This window comes from Rhinatrema bivittatum, chromosome 16 (genome assembly GCF_901001135.1).
Source record: "Rhinatrema bivittatum chromosome 16, aRhiBiv1.1, whole genome shotgun sequence".
Taxonomy (NCBI): Eukaryota; Metazoa; Chordata; class Amphibia; order Gymnophiona; family Rhinatrematidae; genus Rhinatrema; species Rhinatrema bivittatum.
In genome coordinates this window covers 26,479,026-26,500,022 of record NC_042630.1, presented here as the reverse complement: position 1 = coordinate 26,500,022, position 20,997 = coordinate 26,479,026, and the positions used below count along the sequence as shown (strand labels likewise).

Genomic DNA, 20,997 nt, shown 5'->3' with positions numbered 1-20,997 from the left:
GCACAGGAAGAACTAGGACCGACAAGGACACGGAGCCTCCTACAGAAACAATTCCATAACCAACTTTATTAAAGAAAATCAGAATTATTTACATCTTCTACTCTGTATATGTTCAATGTACATTTTCATGTATTTAACTCTTCCTCAACGTAAACATTCAAATGTTAAACAAGCTAATTGAGCTAGGCCTGGATTGTGTAGCCCTTTTCCCCCGTCAGGTGGCGCTGTGTATTCCAGGACCATGGTTGGGCCTGCTCATGCAGTTAGACAAAAGCACAGATGAAGAGCAATTTCGCCATCAAACTGCTGGACAGTGCAGACACAATCTGGAGAAAGATTGAGAAAGGGGCAGGGCCTGAGCAGAAGCGGAGGCTGTCGTCTCACTGAGCTGTGCAAGAGGCACCAGTCACCACCCCCCTCCCCCCAAACCCATCACGCATCAGGTTCCAAAGCTGATGGTAAGGGCCTGCATGCAGCTTCCCACACACACACGCATCATCCAATGCACCAAAGGAATGTCTACGACAAACTCAAATGGATCTCTTTCCCCACTGAGCTTGTGCAGGGTGCAAAGTCCAGTTCATCCACACAGCCAGCGTGACATCATTAACCCATGGGTCTCTTGTTAACATGGGAGCAGAAGGGAAACATGCAAAGCAGCAATTCCCTGGGGCTTTTGCAACTATATCCACACTGCAGGCAAAGCCCTGGGGAGGAGAGAAAAAGAGGAAACGGTGCACAGCTGTCAACACTACAGCGAGGCAACGGAAAGCGGACAACTAGTTCCAGCTTGCAAAGTTTAATAGAACATTTGCTTCCCTGGCCAGCTACAGGGGATCCCAGGAGCTTTGCAAGACAGGTATACACAAGTCACGGGCAGCATAAAGCTCAATAGCCACCAGGTTATTAGTCTAGGACAGCGGCAACACTGCACAGTCCCAGTGGGTCAGACAGAATTAGTTTCCATCCCAAGGGAGGAGCAAGAGCAGAATCCACCATCCCAAGAAATACAAACTGTGGGGCAAGGACTATGCTCCTTCCAGCATCCCGAGACATGGGGAGCGAGAGACAAGTCATCCCTAACCCAAGGTGGAGGCAGGAGGACTGTGGCAACATCCACCCGCCCTCCAGCACCCCATGAGGTAGGAAAGAGCTCCCACCACCAGCCCGTATTATAAAGTATACGCACCATTTAAGGAGCACTGCAGCATTCAGAGTGAATCATCAAGGACATCCTCCCTACTGGCAGAGATGGAGGCAGCCTCTGTACAGAGAGAGCAGAGAAATGGTTCCTATTAGCTTCTGAATACAGGAGGGCAGGCGTGGGGCAGAGCTTGGAGAACTGAGAATCAGCAAATACGACCCTCGCCCAAAATATATTCCAGCCTTGCTTCCCCTACTGCCCCCATTCTGGGATTAATCCATTCAATACACCCAAGGAGCGAGAGAGAGTCACTTCTGTTTCAGCGCTTTATGCGTGCATCTGGTACCAGAGGAGCACTATCACCAGGAAACGTGCAGACACCCTTCCCCCAGTGTACACCACACCAGAACCACGCCCCCTCTTTTCTCACAGTGCCCACTATACCTGTACCATTCTACCCTCTCCCCAAAAGCACCTGTGACTGCCATACCTGTACTATCATCCCCCCTGCACTGCTCTTCACTCTTGCAAGGGCTGTTGGTCTCAGAGCTTCGAGAGACATCCTTGTCTGATCCTGCGTGACTGTCAAACACAGAGCTGCAGGAATCCTCCTCCGAGGACAAGTAATAGAAACAGCCTCTGATAGAGTAGATGGTACTGTCCAGACCCAAGGAGTCACCAGAACTGCACACCTCACTCCAGGCCAGACTGGAGATGGTAGTGGAGGTGGTGTCGCCACTCTGATCGGCAGAGCTCAGCATGTCGCCACCGACGTCTAAGAGGTGTGTTTGGTTGCCCGGCGATGTTCCAGAATCCACTTCCATTATGCCAAACTGGGAAAATGAAACCTTGGCGTCTTCCACATTCTCCGGAGTTGCAGCGGGGTCTTTGTCCAGCAATGCAGCACCTGCAGCAGAGCGCCAGATCCTGCACTGGCAGCCTTCTGCGGTTTCAACATGGTCCTCCGATGTCCTCCCTCCAGACACCGATGCAGCATCTCCAGCACTGCGGAAGGGAGTGGAAGACACAGAATCTTGTGGGAAGGAGAACGTCCCTCCCAGAAGAGGGTCTTGTGCCTCTGTGTCAGCCCGCAGTGCTTCGATGGAGCGATCTAGCGAGTCCAAGCCAGGAATCACACGTTAAACTCTCCCCCTGGCATCTCTGCACCCTAATACCGCTAATTCCTTAAACTCATCATGGCGGAAATACACCCCCCCCCCCCCCCCCCCTGCATTGTTCTCTCTCTCTCGAAATCGCTCACACAGAGCCACTTACCTGAGAGGCTGAGGCAGGACAGGGTAAGCAGCTCCTCCGGACTCTCTCTGGTATCGGAGAACAATCCATTTTGGGATATGGCTGTAATGTCATCCTGCAAAACAAGGGCAATGTAGAAGACATGTCTGCCCATAAACTCACTAAAACCAGGAGACCCTACCACAGCCGACTGGGTAACTTCCTTCCCTGGTAGGAGAATTACTTACCGGTGTCTGCTGCAGCGAATGCGCGACGTCCCCTCGATCCCCTACATCCGCCTCCTTTGCATGCAGGCGCTGAGCAGCGTGACCAAGGCGAAGAAGCTCCTGCCCAACATCGAGGCTCTGATGTGGGAAAAACAAACAAAAAACACAAAAACCAGCAAGCAGAGGGGAAGATATTCTAAAATACAACCACAGCACCGTGGCAGGAGTGAAGGATAAGCAATTTGTATCTTCTAGCCAAAAGCAAGCTAAACCCCATTAAAAAAGAAAAGTGACTGCGTGGGCCCGTGATGAGCTGAGCAGACTTCCCTTTCACTACAAGGTGCTCTCGCTCTCCCTCCTCCGCCCAGGCTCCTGCATTACACCACCACCATTCCCCCCCCCCCCCCCTCCAGGCACCCCTGAGAGGCCACGAGAAAGCAGCAGTCCCGACAATGCCAAGACGAGACTTGGCGTTTTGGTTAGGTGGAAACTGCTCTCTCTCCAGGCCATGCTGCAGAAGCGCCCGCGTGCAGCGTAGAAAAACACGCCGCGTGCCGGCCTTGCTAAGTTAAGATGCGGTGTATACTTTTCCATTGGAGAAGTCGTACAGCTGGATCTGCGGCCAGGTGCACACCCCGGTCTGCGTGTAACTAGAAATCTTTGCCAGCAGAGGTTTCCACTCCGCGCAATACGTCAGCCGATCAAAGTCGTCCAGAGCTTCCACCGACCACCTGTCACCTGCCACAGGGAAAGGGAGCAGAGTTAAAATCTCTGAGCCTTTCTGCAACAGCAGAGGGTTGGGCTCTGGAGATTTTCCCTTCTCCATCTGGCTGCAGTTAAGACAAAAACAGATGGAGAAGGGGAAAAAAAAAAATGGTCTTTAGCTTCCCAGGATAGCTCGTAAGAAGTCTCCTGAGTAGGTTTCCAGAAGACTGCCCCCCAAGAGTGCTCCTCAATGGGGGGGGGGGGGGGGTCTTGTATGGAAGAGATCCTAACCCAACACCCGGTCATTAGCAGAGGCCTGGGGCAAGCCTTGAGCTGAAGCAGCAGCTTAAGCAAGCCACAGATCTGCTGTTTTTGGTCTTACTCCTCCATTCTCCTTTTTACTCAAATATCCTTTTTGAAACAGAAACAGATATGAACCTCTCATTTTGGCCGCCCCCTTTGCGGGGTGCCTGCATGCGGCTCTGAGGTGTCTCAGAACAAGATTTATGTGCAGAACAACCAGTGCGGCAAAAAAAAACACCACCACAAAAATCTTAGTGAACCTGTCTGGGGGGTCCACGTCCAATGTCAAATGAGCTCGATCTGTTTGCACAGTCTGCTTCCTTAATCTCAACCATTTGGCCAGTATACAGATCAGTAGCCACCCTGCACCCACACCTGGCCTGACACTCACCGGCTGGGCCAATCCCGGCCAGGCTGCACTCAATGGCCTGGAAAGGCAGACTCAGAAAGTCACTCCTACAAGAGAGAGCAAGCCCCGGTCAGCTCATGCATCAGGAACTTCCACAGCACTGAACACGAGTCTTCCAACTTCACATTTCATTCAGAAGTACTATATTTCAGTTAAATTAGGCCTTTTATTTCTCTGTAAGTTCTTTATTGCTATTTGTTCCAATGTATTCCGCCCCTGAGGCGACCGTTTGAGTTCCTTGTAAACCGGTGTGATATGTATATTATACAGGACATCGGTATATAAAAATTAAAAATAAATAAATAGAAGTAAATACAACAGAGAAAGATATTCACACACCATTGACCACTCAGATACAAATAGGGAGCTGGGACAGTAACACAGGAAAATTGGTTCTTACCTGCTAATTTTCATTCCTGGAATACCTCAGATCAGTCCAGACCAGTGGGTTATGCACTCCCACCAGCAGATGGAGGCAGAGAACTAAGAAACACTTTTCAGGCACTGCTACTTAACTGAGAGTGCCCCCTGCAGTCCCTCACTATTGACCAGTACCCAAGCCAAAAGGTAGACCCCCCCCCCCCCAATTCCCCCCTTTTTTGGGGAAAACAGACAGATTCTAAACACAGGGTTGGAATCCCCTTAACTGGAAAGCCAAACACTGCCAGGCAACGGCCTGCTAACCGCCTACTCAGAAAAAGAAATACAACTTTATAACCACGTGAAAACGGAAAGCAGCTGATATACAATGGCAATCTTTCACCAGGAAATTCAGTCTTTCGGCAGCAACAACAGGGTGGATCTCTGGGCTGATCTGTGGTATTACAGGAACAGAAATTAGCAGGTAAGAACCAAAATTTTCCTTTCCTGAACATGCCCAGATCAGTCCAGACAAGTGGGATGTACGCAAGCATCCCCTATATTGGGCGGGCACCTGAAAGACCCGCTCTTAACGCACCCTCACCAAAAGACGCCTCCTCCTGCGCTCGAACATCCAAATCGGTAATGCTTAGTGAAAGCATGTAACGAAGACCACACCGTGGCCCTACATATTTCCTGAGGAGACACCAACTGACACTCCGCCCAGGAGGCTGCTTGTGCCCAAGTCGAGGCCCGTCAGGATTTGGAGACCCTTACAAATATAGGCCAAAGGCCAAACAAATGGTCTCCTTCGGCCATCTAGAAAGTGTAGCCTTAGAGGCTCTCTCCCTTTTTTTTGCTCCACCGAGCACCTCAAACAGGTGATCCGACCTCGGAAAGCTATTAGTGACTTTCAAATAATGCAACTGCATGTGACGCACATCCAGGAGACGAAGATCCCTATCCCGAGGAGACCCACCAGACCACTCCGGAAAAGCCAGTAGCTCAGCAGTCTGATTCACATGAAAAGACACCACTTTCAGCAAAAAGGAGGGAACCGTACGCAAGGTCACCCTGTCCTCCGCAATACGCAGGAAAGGATCTTGACAAGAAAGCGCCTGAAGCTCGGAAATCTGCCTGGCCGAACATATAGCCAACAGGAAAACCGTCTTCAATGTCAAATCCTTCACGGAGGTCCGACTTAAGGGCTCAAAGGGTGTGCTACAGAGAACCCGCAAGACCAAATTGAAATTCAAATTCGGACACACCTTCCTAACCAGAGGCTGCAAATGCTTAACCACCTTCAGAAATTGCACATCAGGATGAGCGGCCAAAGACCTTTCCCGGAATTTGCCCAAGGCTGACACCTGAACACAAAGCAAAATGTAGGCCAGGCCTTTGGACAAGCCCTGTTCAAGAAAGGACAAAATGTGAGAGATCCCCATCGACAACAGTTCCAGATTCTGCTGCACACCCCAGAAGAAACCTTCCAAACCTTCACCTAAGTCCTTGGCATAGGTTGTCTCCCTGCCTGAAGCACAGTGGAGATCACTGGTTCAGAATAGACTTTCAGGCGCAATTGCCGCCTTTCAAAAGCCAAGCCATGACAAAAGATCCTTCCGATCTGAAAATATCGGTCCTTGCCAAAAGCAGGCCTGGCAGATTAGCCAACCACAGAGGCCAATTGATCGTCAGATACACCATATCTGAGAACCATAGACATCGAAGCCCCTCTGGGCCACTACACCATGCTCCCTGGATTCTACTCTATGCGCTGCAATACTCGGCCGATAAGTGGCCACGGAGGAAACACATACAGAAGAATCCCAGTCGACCACAGGCCTACTGACCCGGGCTCCCTTTGGCAACTGAAGAATCTACGGTCTGCATTGGATCACATTGCCATGAGATCCACCTGGCACAAAGTGATTCCAGGCTTCCGAGGACAGTTCCCACTCCCTGGGGTCCAGCTGTTTGCCTAGGAAATCCGCCTGTACGTTTGTCCACTCCTGCAACACGTGAGGCCGCAATCCCCTCCAGATGACGATCTGCCCACACAAACAGGTGAGTCTCCCGAGCAACCGTGTCCGTCCTTGGCGATTGATGTACACCACCATCGTCTGAGAACACCCACACCATTCGTCCCTGGACCACTGGCAAGAATGCCTCCAGGCTCTGCACACAGCCCTCGTCTCCAGACGATTGATCAGCCAGGATGTTTCCGTTGTTGACCAAAGACCCTAGGCAGACAGGAACACCGCCCCCCAGACCTTGAGGCTGGCATCTGTGGTCACCATCACCCAGTCTGGGGCCTCCAGGTCCACTCCTTTTTCCAGATTGCTCCTCGATACCCACCATGAAAGATTGGATCTGGATTCTCCTTGCAGCAGCAGCTGATATGCCTCAGACAATGGATTCCACCTGGACAACAGTACATTTTGTAAGGGATGCATCTGAGCAAAGGCCCAGTGAACCAAATCCAACATAGTCCCAGACCTTTGGCACTGACAGACTCAAGAGCAGCGTCGCCTGCGCTTGCAACTTTGTCAACCCGTCCACCGTCAAACACCCTGCCTAGTTGGGTTTTGAAGGAGGTACTTAGATACTCCAATGACTGGGACAGAACCAGGTAATTCTTCGCCACACTGATCACCCACCCCAGAGAACTGAGGGGGTTCATCACTCGCTTCACTGACCGACTGGCTTATTTGGTCAAAATCAGAGGAGGAGTGCAATCATCGAGATATGGATGTACCAGAATCCGTTCCTGTCTCAGGGTTGCTGCCACGACCATCACTTTTGAGAAGGTTCGGGGAGCCATAGCCAACCCGAAGGGAAGAGCCCGAAATTGGAAGTGTCGTCCCAGCATCATGAATTGAACAAACACCTGATGGTCTTTCCGAATGGGAATATGAAGATAGGCTTTGGTCAGATCCAGGGACGCGAGGAATTCGCCTTTGCTATTACGGTACGCGTCTCCATTTAGAAACGTGGTACCCGCAAGGCTACATTTACCTTTTGCAAATCCAAAATGGAACGGAAGGTGCCCTCCTTCTTTGGCACCATGAAATAAATGGAGTACCTCTCCCATCCCTGTTAGCTCAGCAGATCTGGCCTCTAAACTTAGCAACCTTTGAAGAATCTGCTCTACTGCAACCCTTTTGCTGCGAGACAAGTAGCGAGACTTCAGAAAGGCCTCCCTGACCGGGCACGAAAATTCTAAGGTGTAACCCTCTCTTACAACCTCCAGCATCCACCAGTCCGCAGTGATCTTGGTCTACTCCTCTTAGAAACAGGACAACCTGTCCCCTACCACTTCCAGCGAGGAGTTGATGGGCCTGGCTTCATTGCGAGGCCTTACCTCCTCTGGTCCCCTGACCGGAACCACCTCTGGAGGATCTGATGGTGCCCCGAAAGGACTGCTGCTCTCCTGATGACTCCTTCGACCCTGAGGTTGTGGTCCCTCTCCCGGGACGAAACCTTGAATCGGCACTGGGGTGGAAAGAACTTCTTAGAACTCTTATCCTCGGGCAGCCTGTTTCCTTTGGAATCTCTGAGGGATTTCATCAGCTAATCCAGCTCTTCCCTGAACAGTAGTTTCCCTTTAAAAGGGAGATTGCACAGCTGGGCCTTGGCAACGTCCGACCAAATGCATAACCACAGAAGCTGGTGCGCTGTCACTGCTGAGACCATACTCCTGGCGGAGGTACGCACCAAATTGTACAGCGCATCGGCCACACCAGCCTCCAGCCAAGCCAAATGGACGGGACTGAAAGTCCCGAGAGACGCCTGTTCCTGCACATTCTGAATCCAGGACAAAGCAGTCCCGCTTCATCATGCTGGCACACTGCGGCTCGAAGGCTAAGGCTTAAAGCTGACACTTCAAACATGTGCTTAACATCCTAGTTGCAGGTTTGGCTGTGCTTAAGGATCGTGGTCTTCTTTGTCACTGCTGAGACTGCTGCATCTAACTTAGGCATCTTTAGGCGATCCAAATATTCATCCATCCAAGGATAAAGCTTCACCATAGCCCTTCTGACATTTAAGCCTGCCTCTGGGAAATCCCACTCCCGGCTGATCAGCTTCTGTATCTTATTAGGCAATGGAAAGGCCGTAGGCAGACCCCGCAGTCTATCCAGGACCGGATTCACACCTTCATTATCCAATTCCTCCAACAACTAAGGAATGAGAGGTCGTAGTTCCTCTTTCTTAAATAGCCGGACCACATGAGGGACATCCCCTGCAGGTACAGTCTCATCAAGATCTGGTTCATTTAATCCGGATCAGGAAGCTAACCTTCCTTGGGCTCCCCATCCGGAACCTCCCCCTGCAGTGACGCAAGATCCGGCATCTCATCCGAGTCCTCCAGGTCCTTGGAGCCTTCGTCTGCCCCCTTCCTAGGCAGGAGGGCTCTGTGGAGTAGCAGGATAAATTCTGGGGAGAACTCCTCTGGATCCTGTGGGAAAAGGCTGTCCCCCGAATCTGCTCCCTCCTTAAGGCCCTCCCCTCAGCCTCCTGCACCGCAGGAGAGAGGGGAGGAGGAGGATTGCCGGCGCCCCCGCCCAGGACAGCCCCCCTGACCACGATCCTCCGCAGGCCTGGCTGAAGGGGGAGGTCCCCCCCTGCGCTACTGCTGCTGCTTATGAACCATGGATAGCCTTCTTAGACTTTGACACCCCCCCCCCCTCCCCCCCCTGGAGGATCCTTATGCTCCCAAAGCACAAATGTGCAGAGGGAACAGGAATCTAGTCTGGCCTACTAAAGACCACAGGCCCTGCACGCCATGACACCACGCGGTTGCACCGCCATGCGGCCAAACACGCGCCGCTACAAGGCAGGCCACACCACGAGGGAGCTCTACAGCACTGTGCACTCGCAAGTGGCATGCGCGGGAGCCACGGCAGGTCAAGTAACGTGCCAAAAATTAAGAGACACGGCCCAAGTTTCCCCGCTGGGGAATAACCAACTTGCAGCACTTACACTCTCCTCCTCCTGCCATTCGACAGCTCCCGCTGTCCATCCGGCCTGTTTACTGCGCCACCGACCAAGTCTCCTGGCTCGCACCTCTGAAACTCTTTACGTTCCCCCACCCCAAACAAGCTTAAACAAATACAAACAGAAGAACAAAAAGGGTATTTCCCTTTACCGAGGCAGCGGCTGGCAGGAGAAGGCTACGGCCAGGGAGCCATCCCCTGGCTATCAAAATCTCCGGCACCGCAGGCTACCATAGTCAGGGGTAACCAACTCCCCGTTCACCCGACTCCACTCAAGGGATGGCCCACAAAGGAACCTAACACCTCGAGGAGCTGCTCCAATTTCTAAAATCCAACTTTCAGTCAGGACTGCAGGTGTCTGCACCTCTACCATCTGCTGGAGACCGAGAAATACTGAGGGACTGCAGGCTGCACTCTCGGTTATGTAGCAGTGCCTCAGAGATTTTGTTCTCTGCCTCCATCTGCTGGCAGGGATGCACAAACCCACTTGTCCGGACTGATCTGGGTATGTTCAGGAACGGCACCTTTCAAATCTCAGAATGTCACTGCAGTGAGAAACCAACTTATGGCCAAAAACTTTACCTAAGCACACGCAGCTCCTCCAGCGCAGCGTCCCCATTATCCCCAAAATCCACGTAATAAAGATCCAAATTTCCATTGTCCAGGACCCCCAGAACTTTAGCTCGGTACCAAAATTTGTCATGCGTGTACGGGGCGGCTACTATGTCACCCACTCCAACGGTCAGCAGCTCTGGCTACAAAGAGAGGGAAGAAAACAGGGTCACCCACATCCTCTGAAATTCACAGCCAAGGTCTCCCCCTGCTGCCCCTGCACCCCACACCCCATACTCACAGACTGGCTGAAGGACTCATAGTACTGGGACATCTCCTGGGTCAGTTTATCCAGCTGCAAGGAGCGAGATCCCAGGATCTGGATCCAGAAGTGGTTGGGGTTCTCACTGGCACTGACGTAGACATCCAGGTGCTCGTCTGCCTTAAAGCTGAAGTCTGGACTGGGGACTGAAAGGCAAGAGCGTCTGCTGCTGAGCTCACAGGGAAAGGAGGAGAGCCAGATTCAAATCCCTGCCCTTAACACGAGACCGGCTGCACTAGTAGGGCAGGGGCCTTGCAAGAATAGCACGCCAGTGTGCACCGACGCCAGCCAAGGCCAAGCCAGCCCACTGCTGGCTGCATGACTTATGACCAAAAAAAAAAAAAAAAAATTGCTAGCACTGGAAACGTCTTCATGAGATGTTTCTGATGAGTACAATTCTTAAAATAATTCCACCTTACGGCTTCTGCACCGAACGCACTTACTTTCAAACTTGAAGACGTCTTCTGCGGGCTGCGTGCTCACGGACTCCCGACGTTCTCCCTCCTGCTGCTTCTCTGCCCCCGCCGGCAGGTCTTGCTCTTCCGGTCTCCGGCAGGGGTCCAGAACCTCCTGTGGGCTCTGGCCGAAGTCGCCGCTCTGGTGGGCCAAAGCCTGCCTGTCGCCTGCCGGGCCCTCCTCCGCCTTCCGCACCCCGATGGGCTGCTTGCGTTGGCAGCGAGCGGAAACAGACCGCAGCACTTTGTTCTTCATGGCTTCCTCTTCCAGCACTTTCTCCTGGATGAGTTGCTGGGAGGAGAAGGAGAATGGGTCACACATGTCAGTCGGGTCTACAAGGTGGGGTGTGCCTCTCACTCAAGAAGGGAAGAAAGGTCCTGCCAGGAGTAGCCCCCCCCCTCACCGTTTCCTGCACAAAGCGCAGCCATCTTCGCACGGGTGGCGCAAAAACAACTTATACGCACGCTCGCTCGCATCCGGCTGCGCAGGCCATTTGCGCCAACTAGGAACCAAAGGGCATGGTGCACCGCGCGTGCCAGCTTGGCGGCCTCCAGGCACGCTTTAAGGACTCCCAAACCCACCACTTACCACGTGCGGTCCTTTCTAGCCAATCCCACCTCTAAGGAGAGGTTTTCCTTTTCCTGCCGACCCTTCCCTCACCCCTGCACAAGTCACCTTGGCTGCTTCCACTTCCTTCTGGGTTCCCGTCAGCGTGATGGTCCTCGTCAGTGCCAGCGGACTGCTGTCGGGCTCCCGTGCACAAGACACTTTGGCCCCGGAGCTCTTGGAGATCACGCGGACGGTCTCTCCACCCCTGCCTTCAGAGAGGAAGAGGACAGTACTCAGGCTGGAAGGACCGATAGAAGGGATCGCCACCCCAGCCCCAGATAGCTAACCGCCTGCTTCTCTTCCGGCCTATTAGGGACAAGAGGTTTCACAGGCCCCAGAAATGGCTTTCCAAAGGAGAGCGGGGCACGTTTACCTATAATTCGTCCCACGGCCCTCTGGGGGACGAGGATCTCCTCCGATACGGGCATGTTTTCGCTCAGGATGCGGTGAATGGTCGCCTTGGCTCTGCAGACCTGCACTGGGGTCCCACTGAGGAGCAGCACACGCTCCCCCTGCAAATTTTCTGTGTCGTCCACATCAATACGTACACTGGTCTCCTTTCTTAGCTACGAGGAGAGGAAAGGAAAAATCGGTTCTTTACCTGCTAATTTTCATTCCTGCACTACCACAGGTCAGTCCTGGGTTTAGTACCCCCGCCAGCAGATGGAGACAGGTAAAAGTTTTACTGACACTGCTCTATAACCAAGTGTGCCACCTGCAGTCCCTCAGTGTTGACCTGTCTCCAAACCAAGATTAAAAAACGTACAAAATGTAATAGCCCACCCACCCCATAAAACAGGTTCTGTGGGCCCTGCATGGGTTTGTGGTTGCTCTTGTACTTACCTGTTTTATAATTGCTCCCTGCCGTCCAATTATCACTTTCACGGCTTCCCGAGGGACCTTCATCTCTATTTCAATATCATCCTCTCCGACAAATGCCACGCTCTCATCTAAACACAAGCCAGAAGAGGTTACAGCTCGTTGGTTTCATAGACACAAATATTCCTTTAGCAGAAGTGGTTAAAGTGCCAAGGATGCATTTGGATAGTTCTTTTATCTATGTCACAACAGATCTCTAGTTTGAGTAAATCAGGTTTTATTTGCTCGGTTTGATTCAGAGACTAAGGCCTTATCATCATCACTCTGACTTTTACATTCATGCTATCTCGTATAGATTACTGTAATGCTCTACACTGGAGAAAATTACTTACCTAATAATTTCGTTTTCCCTAGTGTAGACAGATGGACTCAGGACCAATGGGTTATTCTCCCCTGCCAGCAGATTGAGACTGAGTCAGGTCTTAAAGCTGACGTCACCCTACATACACCCCTGCAGTGACCTCAGCCATTCAGTATTCTCTTCAAAGTCATTGTGGACATACTATTGAAAAACTTAATTAAAAACTTGGTTAAAAACAGATAACCATATCTGTACTCCACCAAACGCTGAATCCCAGAAAGATTATAGATGCCCTAATCTAGGGACTGGGCAATGGCTTACCCGTAACCTCTTGGAATAGATATTCATTTCACGGAAGATTCCTTGGCACCGTTCTTGGGCAGCCGTGGGCAGGATGCTGAATCCATCTGTCTACACTAAGGAAAACAAAATTATCAGGTTAGTAATTTCTTCATTTCCTAGCGAATAGCCAGATGGACTCAGGACCAATGGGATGTACAAAGCTACCCCTGATCGGGGCAGGAGGCTGCCCGCATTCCGGTTAGCAACGCCCTTGCAAAGGCTGCGTCTTCTCAGGCCTGTTCGGCCAGGAAATAGAACCTGGAGAAGGTGTGCAAGGACGACTTGTCACCGCTCGGCAGATGTCAATGGGAGACAGCAGTTCAGCTTCCACCCAGAATACTGCCTGAGCCTTAGGAGAATGAACTTTATCTTGAAAGGGTAATGGCTTTCCTGCCTCTGCCTAGGCTCCCATGACCACCACCTTGATCCAGTGAGCTATGGTAGCCCATGAAGCAGGTTCGCCCTGTCTCCTTCCACCGTGAAGAACAAATAAGCAGTCCGTCTTGAGCACCGGTTCTGAAACTTCCAGAAATCGCAGCAAAAGCCTACTGACGTTTAAATGGCGGAGGCAGTATTCTTCTGTGTCCTTGTGCCTATCTAGGGATGGCAACGAAATGGACTGATTCAAATGAAACTCAGATTACCTTGGGCAAGAAGGATGGAACGGTGTGAAGCTGTAATGCTCCTGGACTGATCCAGACACGACAATGCCTGTAGTTTAGAGATGCGACGAACCGAGCATATCGCCACCAGGAACACCGTTTTCAGGGTTAATAAGCGCAAGGAAAGACTTATGCAGTGGCCGAAAGGAGGGCCCTGCCAAAAACTTCAAAACTAGATTAAGATTCCACAAGGGAACCGGCCCTCGAAGGGGTGGCAAGAGGTGTTTTACCCCTTTAAGAAAACAGGTCATGTCCGGATGCGCTGACAAACAGGTTCCGTTCACCTCGCCCCTGAAACAAGAGAGCGCCGCTACTTGGTCCTTCAAGGAGTGTCCGGAATTGCTTTTTCCTTTTATTCAAGCCTTGTGACCGCATCAGTGAAATCGATCTCCGGATAAAAGGACTGGACGACATGCAACCGTGACATCGTGACAAGATAGACGTTGAGGAGATGTCAGGAAAATGAACTGCTCTGTTCCTTTTACTCAAGCCTTGTGACCGCATTGGTGGAATCGATCTCCGAATAAAGGGAATGGATGGACTGGCAACTATGCCCAGTTGTCACGCTAGTACGTGAGCATGGAAGGCGTTCGGCTGTGAAGGCATCCGCCAAAGTGCCAAAGGAGATCTCAAACCCTTTGGAGTCTTTAGGAAGTGCTGCGATCCCTTCCGGTGGACAAGGCATCGAGGCAAGGCTTGTTGGAACCTGTACATCATCGAAGATATGTGCGACGCAAACTGGTTGTTTGCTATCAGGTTGTGAGCCATTAAAGGAAAATGGCTTTTTTTTTTTTTAAATGACATTTGGTCCCCTGTCGGCGGTGAGCCGGAATGAATCCTGGAGGAACCAGACTTTTGGATTGTTGACTTAACTTCCACCGAGCGATGTGGAAGTTGAACATTAGTATGAAAAACAAATACTTTGTTTGCTCTTAAGTCGACGTTATGAGATGTTGGGAGCCAATAAGGGAGTATGCTAGGAATTTCCCCTCAGGCATTCAATCGGGAGTTGTGGCAGGGTTAGAGGTTCCGTAGGAAACTCAAATTTGCGACCCAGGCTAGCATTCTCCCACGGGAAAGCGGCAGCATCCCGGTGTTGGTAAAAGTCCTTGACCGACCCTACGGACTGCGCAGGCAGTAAAAAACGCGCCTCAGGAGGAACCGGCTCCAGGAAGCCCGTCTCCATCGGCGCTAATGGTATTGTTAGTATTTTTGTTTGCAAACGGTCCGATGTGGGTGGGCACAACAGCTCTTGCGCACTCTGTATTGGTGCTGATGTTGTGGCGTGCCAGATACTTGCACCGATATCTGCGTGTGCTCTGCGTGCACTGCCATCTCGGTGCAACTGAGTGCCATGAATGGGCTGGAGTGGTAGTGAGACGCTGTTCTTCGGTCTCAGCTTGTCGGCGCACCAGTCGATATCCTGGAGCGCTGAGTATTACATCGACACGTCAGCGGTTGCATTGATGCATCGCCATGTAGATGTATTGGCGCGTCGGCGGCCTTGTCGGCGTGCCAGCGAACTTCCTCTTTTGTGGTGTGCCGGCGGCCGCATCGATGCACTAGTGATCTGGTTTATATCTCATTAAGGCCTTCCGGCGCATGCGCTCTTGCTTCAGGCGTCCGGCTCGCTCTGATGTATCTAGCCTTCCAGCGCACGCACCAGTCCCTCCGGCGCATGCGCCAGGCCTTCCAATTGACTCGCCGATGCGTCGGACCTTCCGGCTCACTCTGCAATGCACTCGGCCGTCCGGCGCTCACACCAATGCACCAGTACCTGCAGCACACGCACAGATGCTCTGGGCCCTCTGGCTGACTCGTCAATGCACCAGCCTTCTGACACGGGCGCCAATGCGCTGGGCCTCCAGCGCCAGTGATGACGCTCTCGGCTCAGCAAAATGAGAAACACAAGTCGTTGGTGCATCGGTGCGCGCTGTGATAACTCGAGGCGCCGAAGTGGAAGGAATCAGCCGGTACATGGGAGAAACAGCGATGCCTTGCCGCTATTTTTCATCAGCCCGGTGAGTTGACCACGGCTGAAAATCGCAGCCCTCCCCCAATCTCTACTCTGTGCCAGCCCGGGTAAACTGGGGGTTAACCGAGGAAACAAAGCAAAGGCAGTCAGCTGGGAGGGGGGGGTGCCCCGAAATATTGGAACAATCTCCTGAGGGCAACTTCAGAAGAAGGTTCTTTTTTTTTTTTTTTTTTTTTAAATATCTTCTTCTCTTCTTTCCTGTGAAGAACTGACTTTTTTTTTTTGGTATAATATAAGAGTTTTCTAAGTTTAGTGAGGAGATTTAAAGAGCTCTGCGCACTATAGTGTGCGGAAGAAAAAATCAGACTGAGGAGCCTGAGGTAATCCTGGCAATATACAGGAGGGAGTGAGTACCTAGCTAAAAGTCTTTACTAGACTTTGAGAGCTCCGCCACCTAGGGGTACGGAGGACGTACCCATACAGCATGGCTAATTCATGCTGCTTATCTACGTGAAAATGCACAGCACTCTCCAAGGTCAGAGCACCCAGCGGGAACCCCAGAAGTTTGGTCTAGAACAAATCCCTGATCTCCTGCACTGTGCGCGACTGCAGGGAACTGATCTGAAAGGGTTCTGTCACTGGAGAGAACCAGACTCCAAGGTCACGAGAATCAGCAAGTGACCGGCTGTTGACAACGGCCAACGTGCCCCGAGGCAGACAGTAATGAAGATCAACATTTGCTCTAGTACTCACTCGTTTTGCCTTCAAACATTCTGCCTGCTGCAAGTTCTAAGCTTTTAGAGGGTGTCTAGTGTTCCTCGACACAACCTTCAGCTACAAGGAAGCAGATGTTAATAACGCAGAGCACAATATGCCTACCTTTGCTCTCCCGGTACCGCCGGTACAGGATATAGGCGATCACGGCACTAGCAGGGATGCCGAGGCTCAGCGCCACCTTCTGCAGAGTGCTCAAGTTACTCCAGGAATTCTCTGTGGCCGACATATCAAGGAGCAGCTCTCCTGTGAGGTCTCAGTCCCAGGCGACAGAACCAGGGCAGGCTGCATGAGTAGAGAGAGGGCTTTCTTACCTAGGGCATAGTTATAGCACAGAGCCAAGGAAGAGAGCACTGCTGCCTAATCCCCAGTTCAGACATTCATCTCCTTAAAGCTTTAAGAGCCCTCTGTCTGGTGAGTGAATGTACAATAACCCAAAGGCAGTCAGGACACATCACAGAGGGGAGTCAGGGTGAACTCTAAGCTCCCCCCTTCAGTGCAAGGCAATCACCTCCTCCCATATCCAAGGCTGCATTCGTACCATGCCCAAGACAGAAAATTCCCTCCATACATTGTGCTACCACCACTGCACTGCGCTGCTCTTCCTGGAGCCTCACCCCACACTACCTCCCCTCCTAAGCTTCTCACTGCTTCCCCTCCCCCACCTCCTCTTCCCGGGACCTCCTGCCACACTCCCCGTATTGCCTCCTCCCCAACTCTGCTTCCCCGGGGCCTCCCCTCCCCCCCAGACCTCCACTTCCTGGGGCCTCCTCCTCCCTCACTGCCTTGCCCACCCCTCTTCCACTTCCCGAGGCCTCCCCACACCACCTCCCATCTCTCCCGCTTCCCAGAGCCTCTCCCCCACCTCCCCTTCCCCCACCTCCTCCCCTCCATTTCCCAGGACCTCCCATACACCACCTCCCCTCCCCCCCAATCTCCAGAGCCTCTCCTCTACTTCCCAGAGCCTCTCCCCACGGCCTTTCCCCATACAGCCTAGCCTCCCCTCCACCTCTGCTTTCCGGGGGCCCCCCGCCCCCCTTCCCGAGGCTTCTCCCCACACACAGCCTAGCCTCCCCTCTCCCCTTCCCGGGGCCTCTCCCCACACACAGCCTAGCCTCCCCTCTCCCCTTCCCGGGGCCTCTCTCCACACACAGCCTAGCCTCCCCTCTCCCCTTCCAGGGGCCTCTCCCCACACACAGCCTAGCCTCCCCTCTCCCCTTCCCGGGGCCTCTCCCCACACACAACCTAGCCTCCCCTCTCCCCTTCCCGGGGCCTCTCCCCACACACAGCCTAGCCTCCCCTCTCCCCTTCCCGGGGCCTCTCCCCACACACAGCCTAGCCTCCCCTCTCCCCTTCCCGGGGCCTCTCCCCACACACAGCCTAGCCTCCCCTCTCCCCTTCCAGGGGCCTCTCCCCACACACAGCCTAGCCTCCCCTCTCCCCTTCCAGGGGCCTCTCCCCACACACAGCCTAGCCTCCCCTCTCCCCTTCCAGGGGCCTCTCCCCACACACAGCCTAGCCTCCCCTCTCCCCTTCCAGGGGCCTCTCCCCACACACAGCCTAGCCTCCCCTCTCCCCTTCCAGGGGCCTCTCCCCACACACAGCCTAGCCTCCCCTCTCCCCTTCCAGGGGCCTCTCCCCACACACAGCCTAGCCTCCCCTCTCCCCTTCCCGGGGCCTCTACACACACACAGCCTAGCCTCCCCTCTCCCCTTCCCGGGGCCTCTACACACACACAGCCTAGCCTCCCCTCTCCCCTTCCAGGGGCCTCTCCCCACACACAGCCTAGCCTCCCCTCTCCCCTTCCCGGGGCCTCTACACACACACAGCCTAGCCTCCCCTCTCCCCTTCCCGGGGCCTCTACACACACACAGCCTAGCCTCCCCTCTCCCCTTCCCGGGGCCTCTACACACACACAGCCTAGCCTCCCCTCTCCCCTTCCCTTGCCGGGGCCTCTCCCCAGTCCCACACAGCCCCCTTCCACTTCGCGAGGCCTCCCCTCCATCTCATTCCCAGGGCATTTCCTATGTTACCTCCTCCACTCATCCCATTCCGAGTTGCCAACCGGCCCCGGGACGACAGAACAGGTTGATCCAGAAGTGGTTTTGCCCCATTATGTGCAGGGTGTTGTGTTTCTGACTGTGTAAAGGGTCCTCAATGGGACAATCAGAACCACAATCGCATTCATACACTGAGACGTGAACCAGGACCGGGTCAACCTGGAATGAGTCGGAACCCTAATCTCTTCCTTTCCCTCTCTTACCGCGAGGCCTCATTCATGATGCTTCCACTCACCCACTCCACTCCAAGGTGAGGTCTCGCTCGGTTTCCCAAGTCTTTTTCCTCGGTTCCACTGCAGTTTCTGGAGCCTTCCCCTCCTCTCTCCACCTTCCTACAGCACCAAGCGAGAGAGGCAGCTCCAACCAATAGAGAAAAGACGCTCTCCCCGCCAAGCTCTCCAGTAGCGCCACGCTGTCCAATCACTGCGCAGAGCAGGGCATCCATGAACCAATCCCAGTCCATTATTGAGCCTGCGAGCCAATCGCTAATTATAAGGTTAGAGCTGTACCGTAGTGCCCCAGAATTAAAGAGCCAATCGCTGAGGTTGAGCGGTTCCGCAGGACACGAAGGAGCTAGAGACTGATTCGCACGCGTGAAAGAAGCGACAGCAAATCGGTGCACTAAAAAGGCGGGCTCAGATCGGTTATGGCTACGGCGATTGGTGCGCCGCGCAGAAATCAAGTGATAGAGCTGAGCGCGCGGTGCACTGGGTCTCTTTGGCCCGGCACACCTAATCCAGTGTTGCCAACCTCGCTTATTTACCGCGAGATTGGGCTTCTTTTTGTAGTCATTCGCGGGTTGCTTTTAATTGGGCTATTTTTTCTGCCAGTCGCGTTTTTTTGGGCTTGTTGGGCGGGACTTGTGCTCTGAATCATGTTACAGTGATTGGCTGCTGCTGCTGCGATGAAGCCTGTCCATAGCAGGCGCACCCTACCCCTATATTGCAGCAGTAAGCCAATCAGAGCACAGCTGCAAGCCTTGTTGATGCACACCACACATTTTGTGGGCAGACCCAGGCAGCACAGCAGCGCACGTGGGCGGAACGGGAAGGCCCCAGCGCAGCATTGGAGCACAACAGCAAAGGAATCCAGAGTGTGCAGCTACAGCCAGGTATCAGGAGGGAAGGAATTAGTATGTTGGGAGGGGGAAATGAGTGTGGGGGCCAGAGATGTGCTCAGAGGGGGGAATCAGTGTGTGTGGGGCCAGAGATGTGCTCTGAGGGGTTAGGGAGGGGAAAATGAGTGTGGGGGCCAGAGATGTGCTTGGAGGGGGCTGGGGAGAGGGGAATGAGTATGTGAGTGCCAGAGATGTGTTCAGAGGGGGGAATCAGTGTGTGTGGGCCAGATATATGCTTGGAGGGGTTAGGGAGGGGGGAATGAGTATGTGAGGGCCAGAGATGTGCTCAGAGGGGTTAGGGAGGGGGGAATCAGTATGTGAGGGCCAGAGATGTGCTCAGAGGGGTTAGGGAGGGGGGAATGAGTATGTGGGGGCCAGAGATGTGCTTGGAGGGTGGTGGGGAGAGGGGAATGAGTATGTGAGTGCCAGAGATGTGCTCAGAGGGGGGAATCAGTGTGTGTGGGGGCCAGAAATGTGCTTGGAGGGGGGTGGGGAGAGGGGAATGAGTATGTGAGTGCCAGAGATGTGCTCAGAGGGGGGAATCAGTGTGTGTGGGGGCCAGAGATGTGCTTGGAGGGGGGTGGGGAGAGGGGAATGAGTATGTGAGTGCCAGAGATGTGCTCAGAGGGGGGAATCTGTGTGTGTGGGGCCAGATATGTGCTTGGAGGGGTTAGGGAGGGGGGGATGAGAGTGTGGAGGCCAGAGATGTGCTCGGAGGGATTAAAGAGTGGGGAATGAGAGTGTGGAGGCCAGAGATGTGCTCGGAGGGGTTAGGGAAGGGGGAATGAGTGTGTGGGGGCCAGAGATGTGCTTGGAGGGGTTAGGGAGGGGGGAATGAGTGTGTGGGGGCCAGAGATGTGCTCGGAGGGGAGAATCAGTGTGTGCGGGGCCAGAGATGTGGTCGGAGGGGTTAGGGAGGGGGGAATGAGTGTGAGGGGGCCAGAAATGTGCTCAGAGGGGGGAATCAGTGTGCGGGGCCAGAGATGTGCTCTGAGGGGTTAGGGAGGGGGGAATGAGAGTGTGGGGGCCAGAGATGTGCTCGGAGGGGAGAATCAGTGTGTGCGGGGCCAGAGATGTGGTCGGAGGGGTTAGGGAGGGGGGAATGAGTGTGAGGGGGCCAGAAATGTGCTCAGAGGGGGGAATCAGTGTGCGGGGCCAGAGATGTGCTCTGAGGGGTTAGGGAGGGGGGAATGAGTGTGGGGGCCAGAGATGTGCTCAGAGGGGTTAGGGAGGGGGGGGGGAATGAGAGTGTGGGGGCCAGAGATGTGCTCGGAGGGGAGAATCAGTGTGTGGGGGGCCAGAGATGTGCTCGGAGGGGGGAATGAGAGTGTGGGGGCCAGAGATGTGCTCGGAGGGGTTAGGGAGGGGGGAATGAGTGTGTGGGGGCCAGAGATGTGCTCGGAGGGGGTGGGAAGAGGGAAATGAGTATGCGAGGGCGTTAAATGCTATAAAAATAAAAAGTTTCAATCTCACGTGTTTTGGGCTTTTTTTGGGCTTGTTTTTTTGGAGAAAAGTGCTTGTTCTTTCATGAAAACCTGGCAACACTGACCTAATCCCACAATTCCTATTGTGC

At 53.4% G+C, this 20,997-nt stretch overlaps 1 protein-coding gene across 3 annotated transcripts; it reads right to left on the bottom strand.

Moving 5' to 3' along the window:
• Positions 1-46: 46 nt before the first annotated feature.
• On the bottom strand, positions 47-18,739 carry TDRKH (tudor and KH domain containing). 3 transcript variants are annotated; one of them, XM_029581860.1, is made up of 15 exons: positions 18,511-18,739; positions 16,353-16,532; positions 12,158-12,264; positions 11,688-11,880; positions 11,381-11,523; positions 10,693-10,996; positions 10,229-10,395; positions 9,958-10,130; positions 4,004-4,068; positions 3,191-3,342; positions 2,626-2,742; positions 2,420-2,513; positions 1,635-2,255; positions 1,190-1,264; positions 47-326 (listed from the first exon to the last, which is right to left on the bottom strand). In XM_029581860.1, the coding sequence occupies exons 2-14, from the start codon at positions 16,474-16,476 to the stop codon at positions 1,212-1,214; spliced, it is 2,313 nt and encodes a 770-aa protein (XP_029437720.1). In that variant the 5' UTR covers positions 16,477-16,532; positions 18,511-18,739; the 3' UTR covers positions 47-326; positions 1,190-1,211. The 3 variants fall into 3 exon arrangements, with proteins under 3 accessions (XP_029437720.1, XP_029437719.1, XP_029437721.1); XM_029581859.1 differs by having other exon boundaries at positions 18,543-18,738; XM_029581861.1 differs by lacking the exon at positions 1,635-2,255 and having other exon boundaries at positions 18,543-18,734.
• Between the last annotated feature and the right edge of the window lie 2,258 nt (positions 18,740-20,997).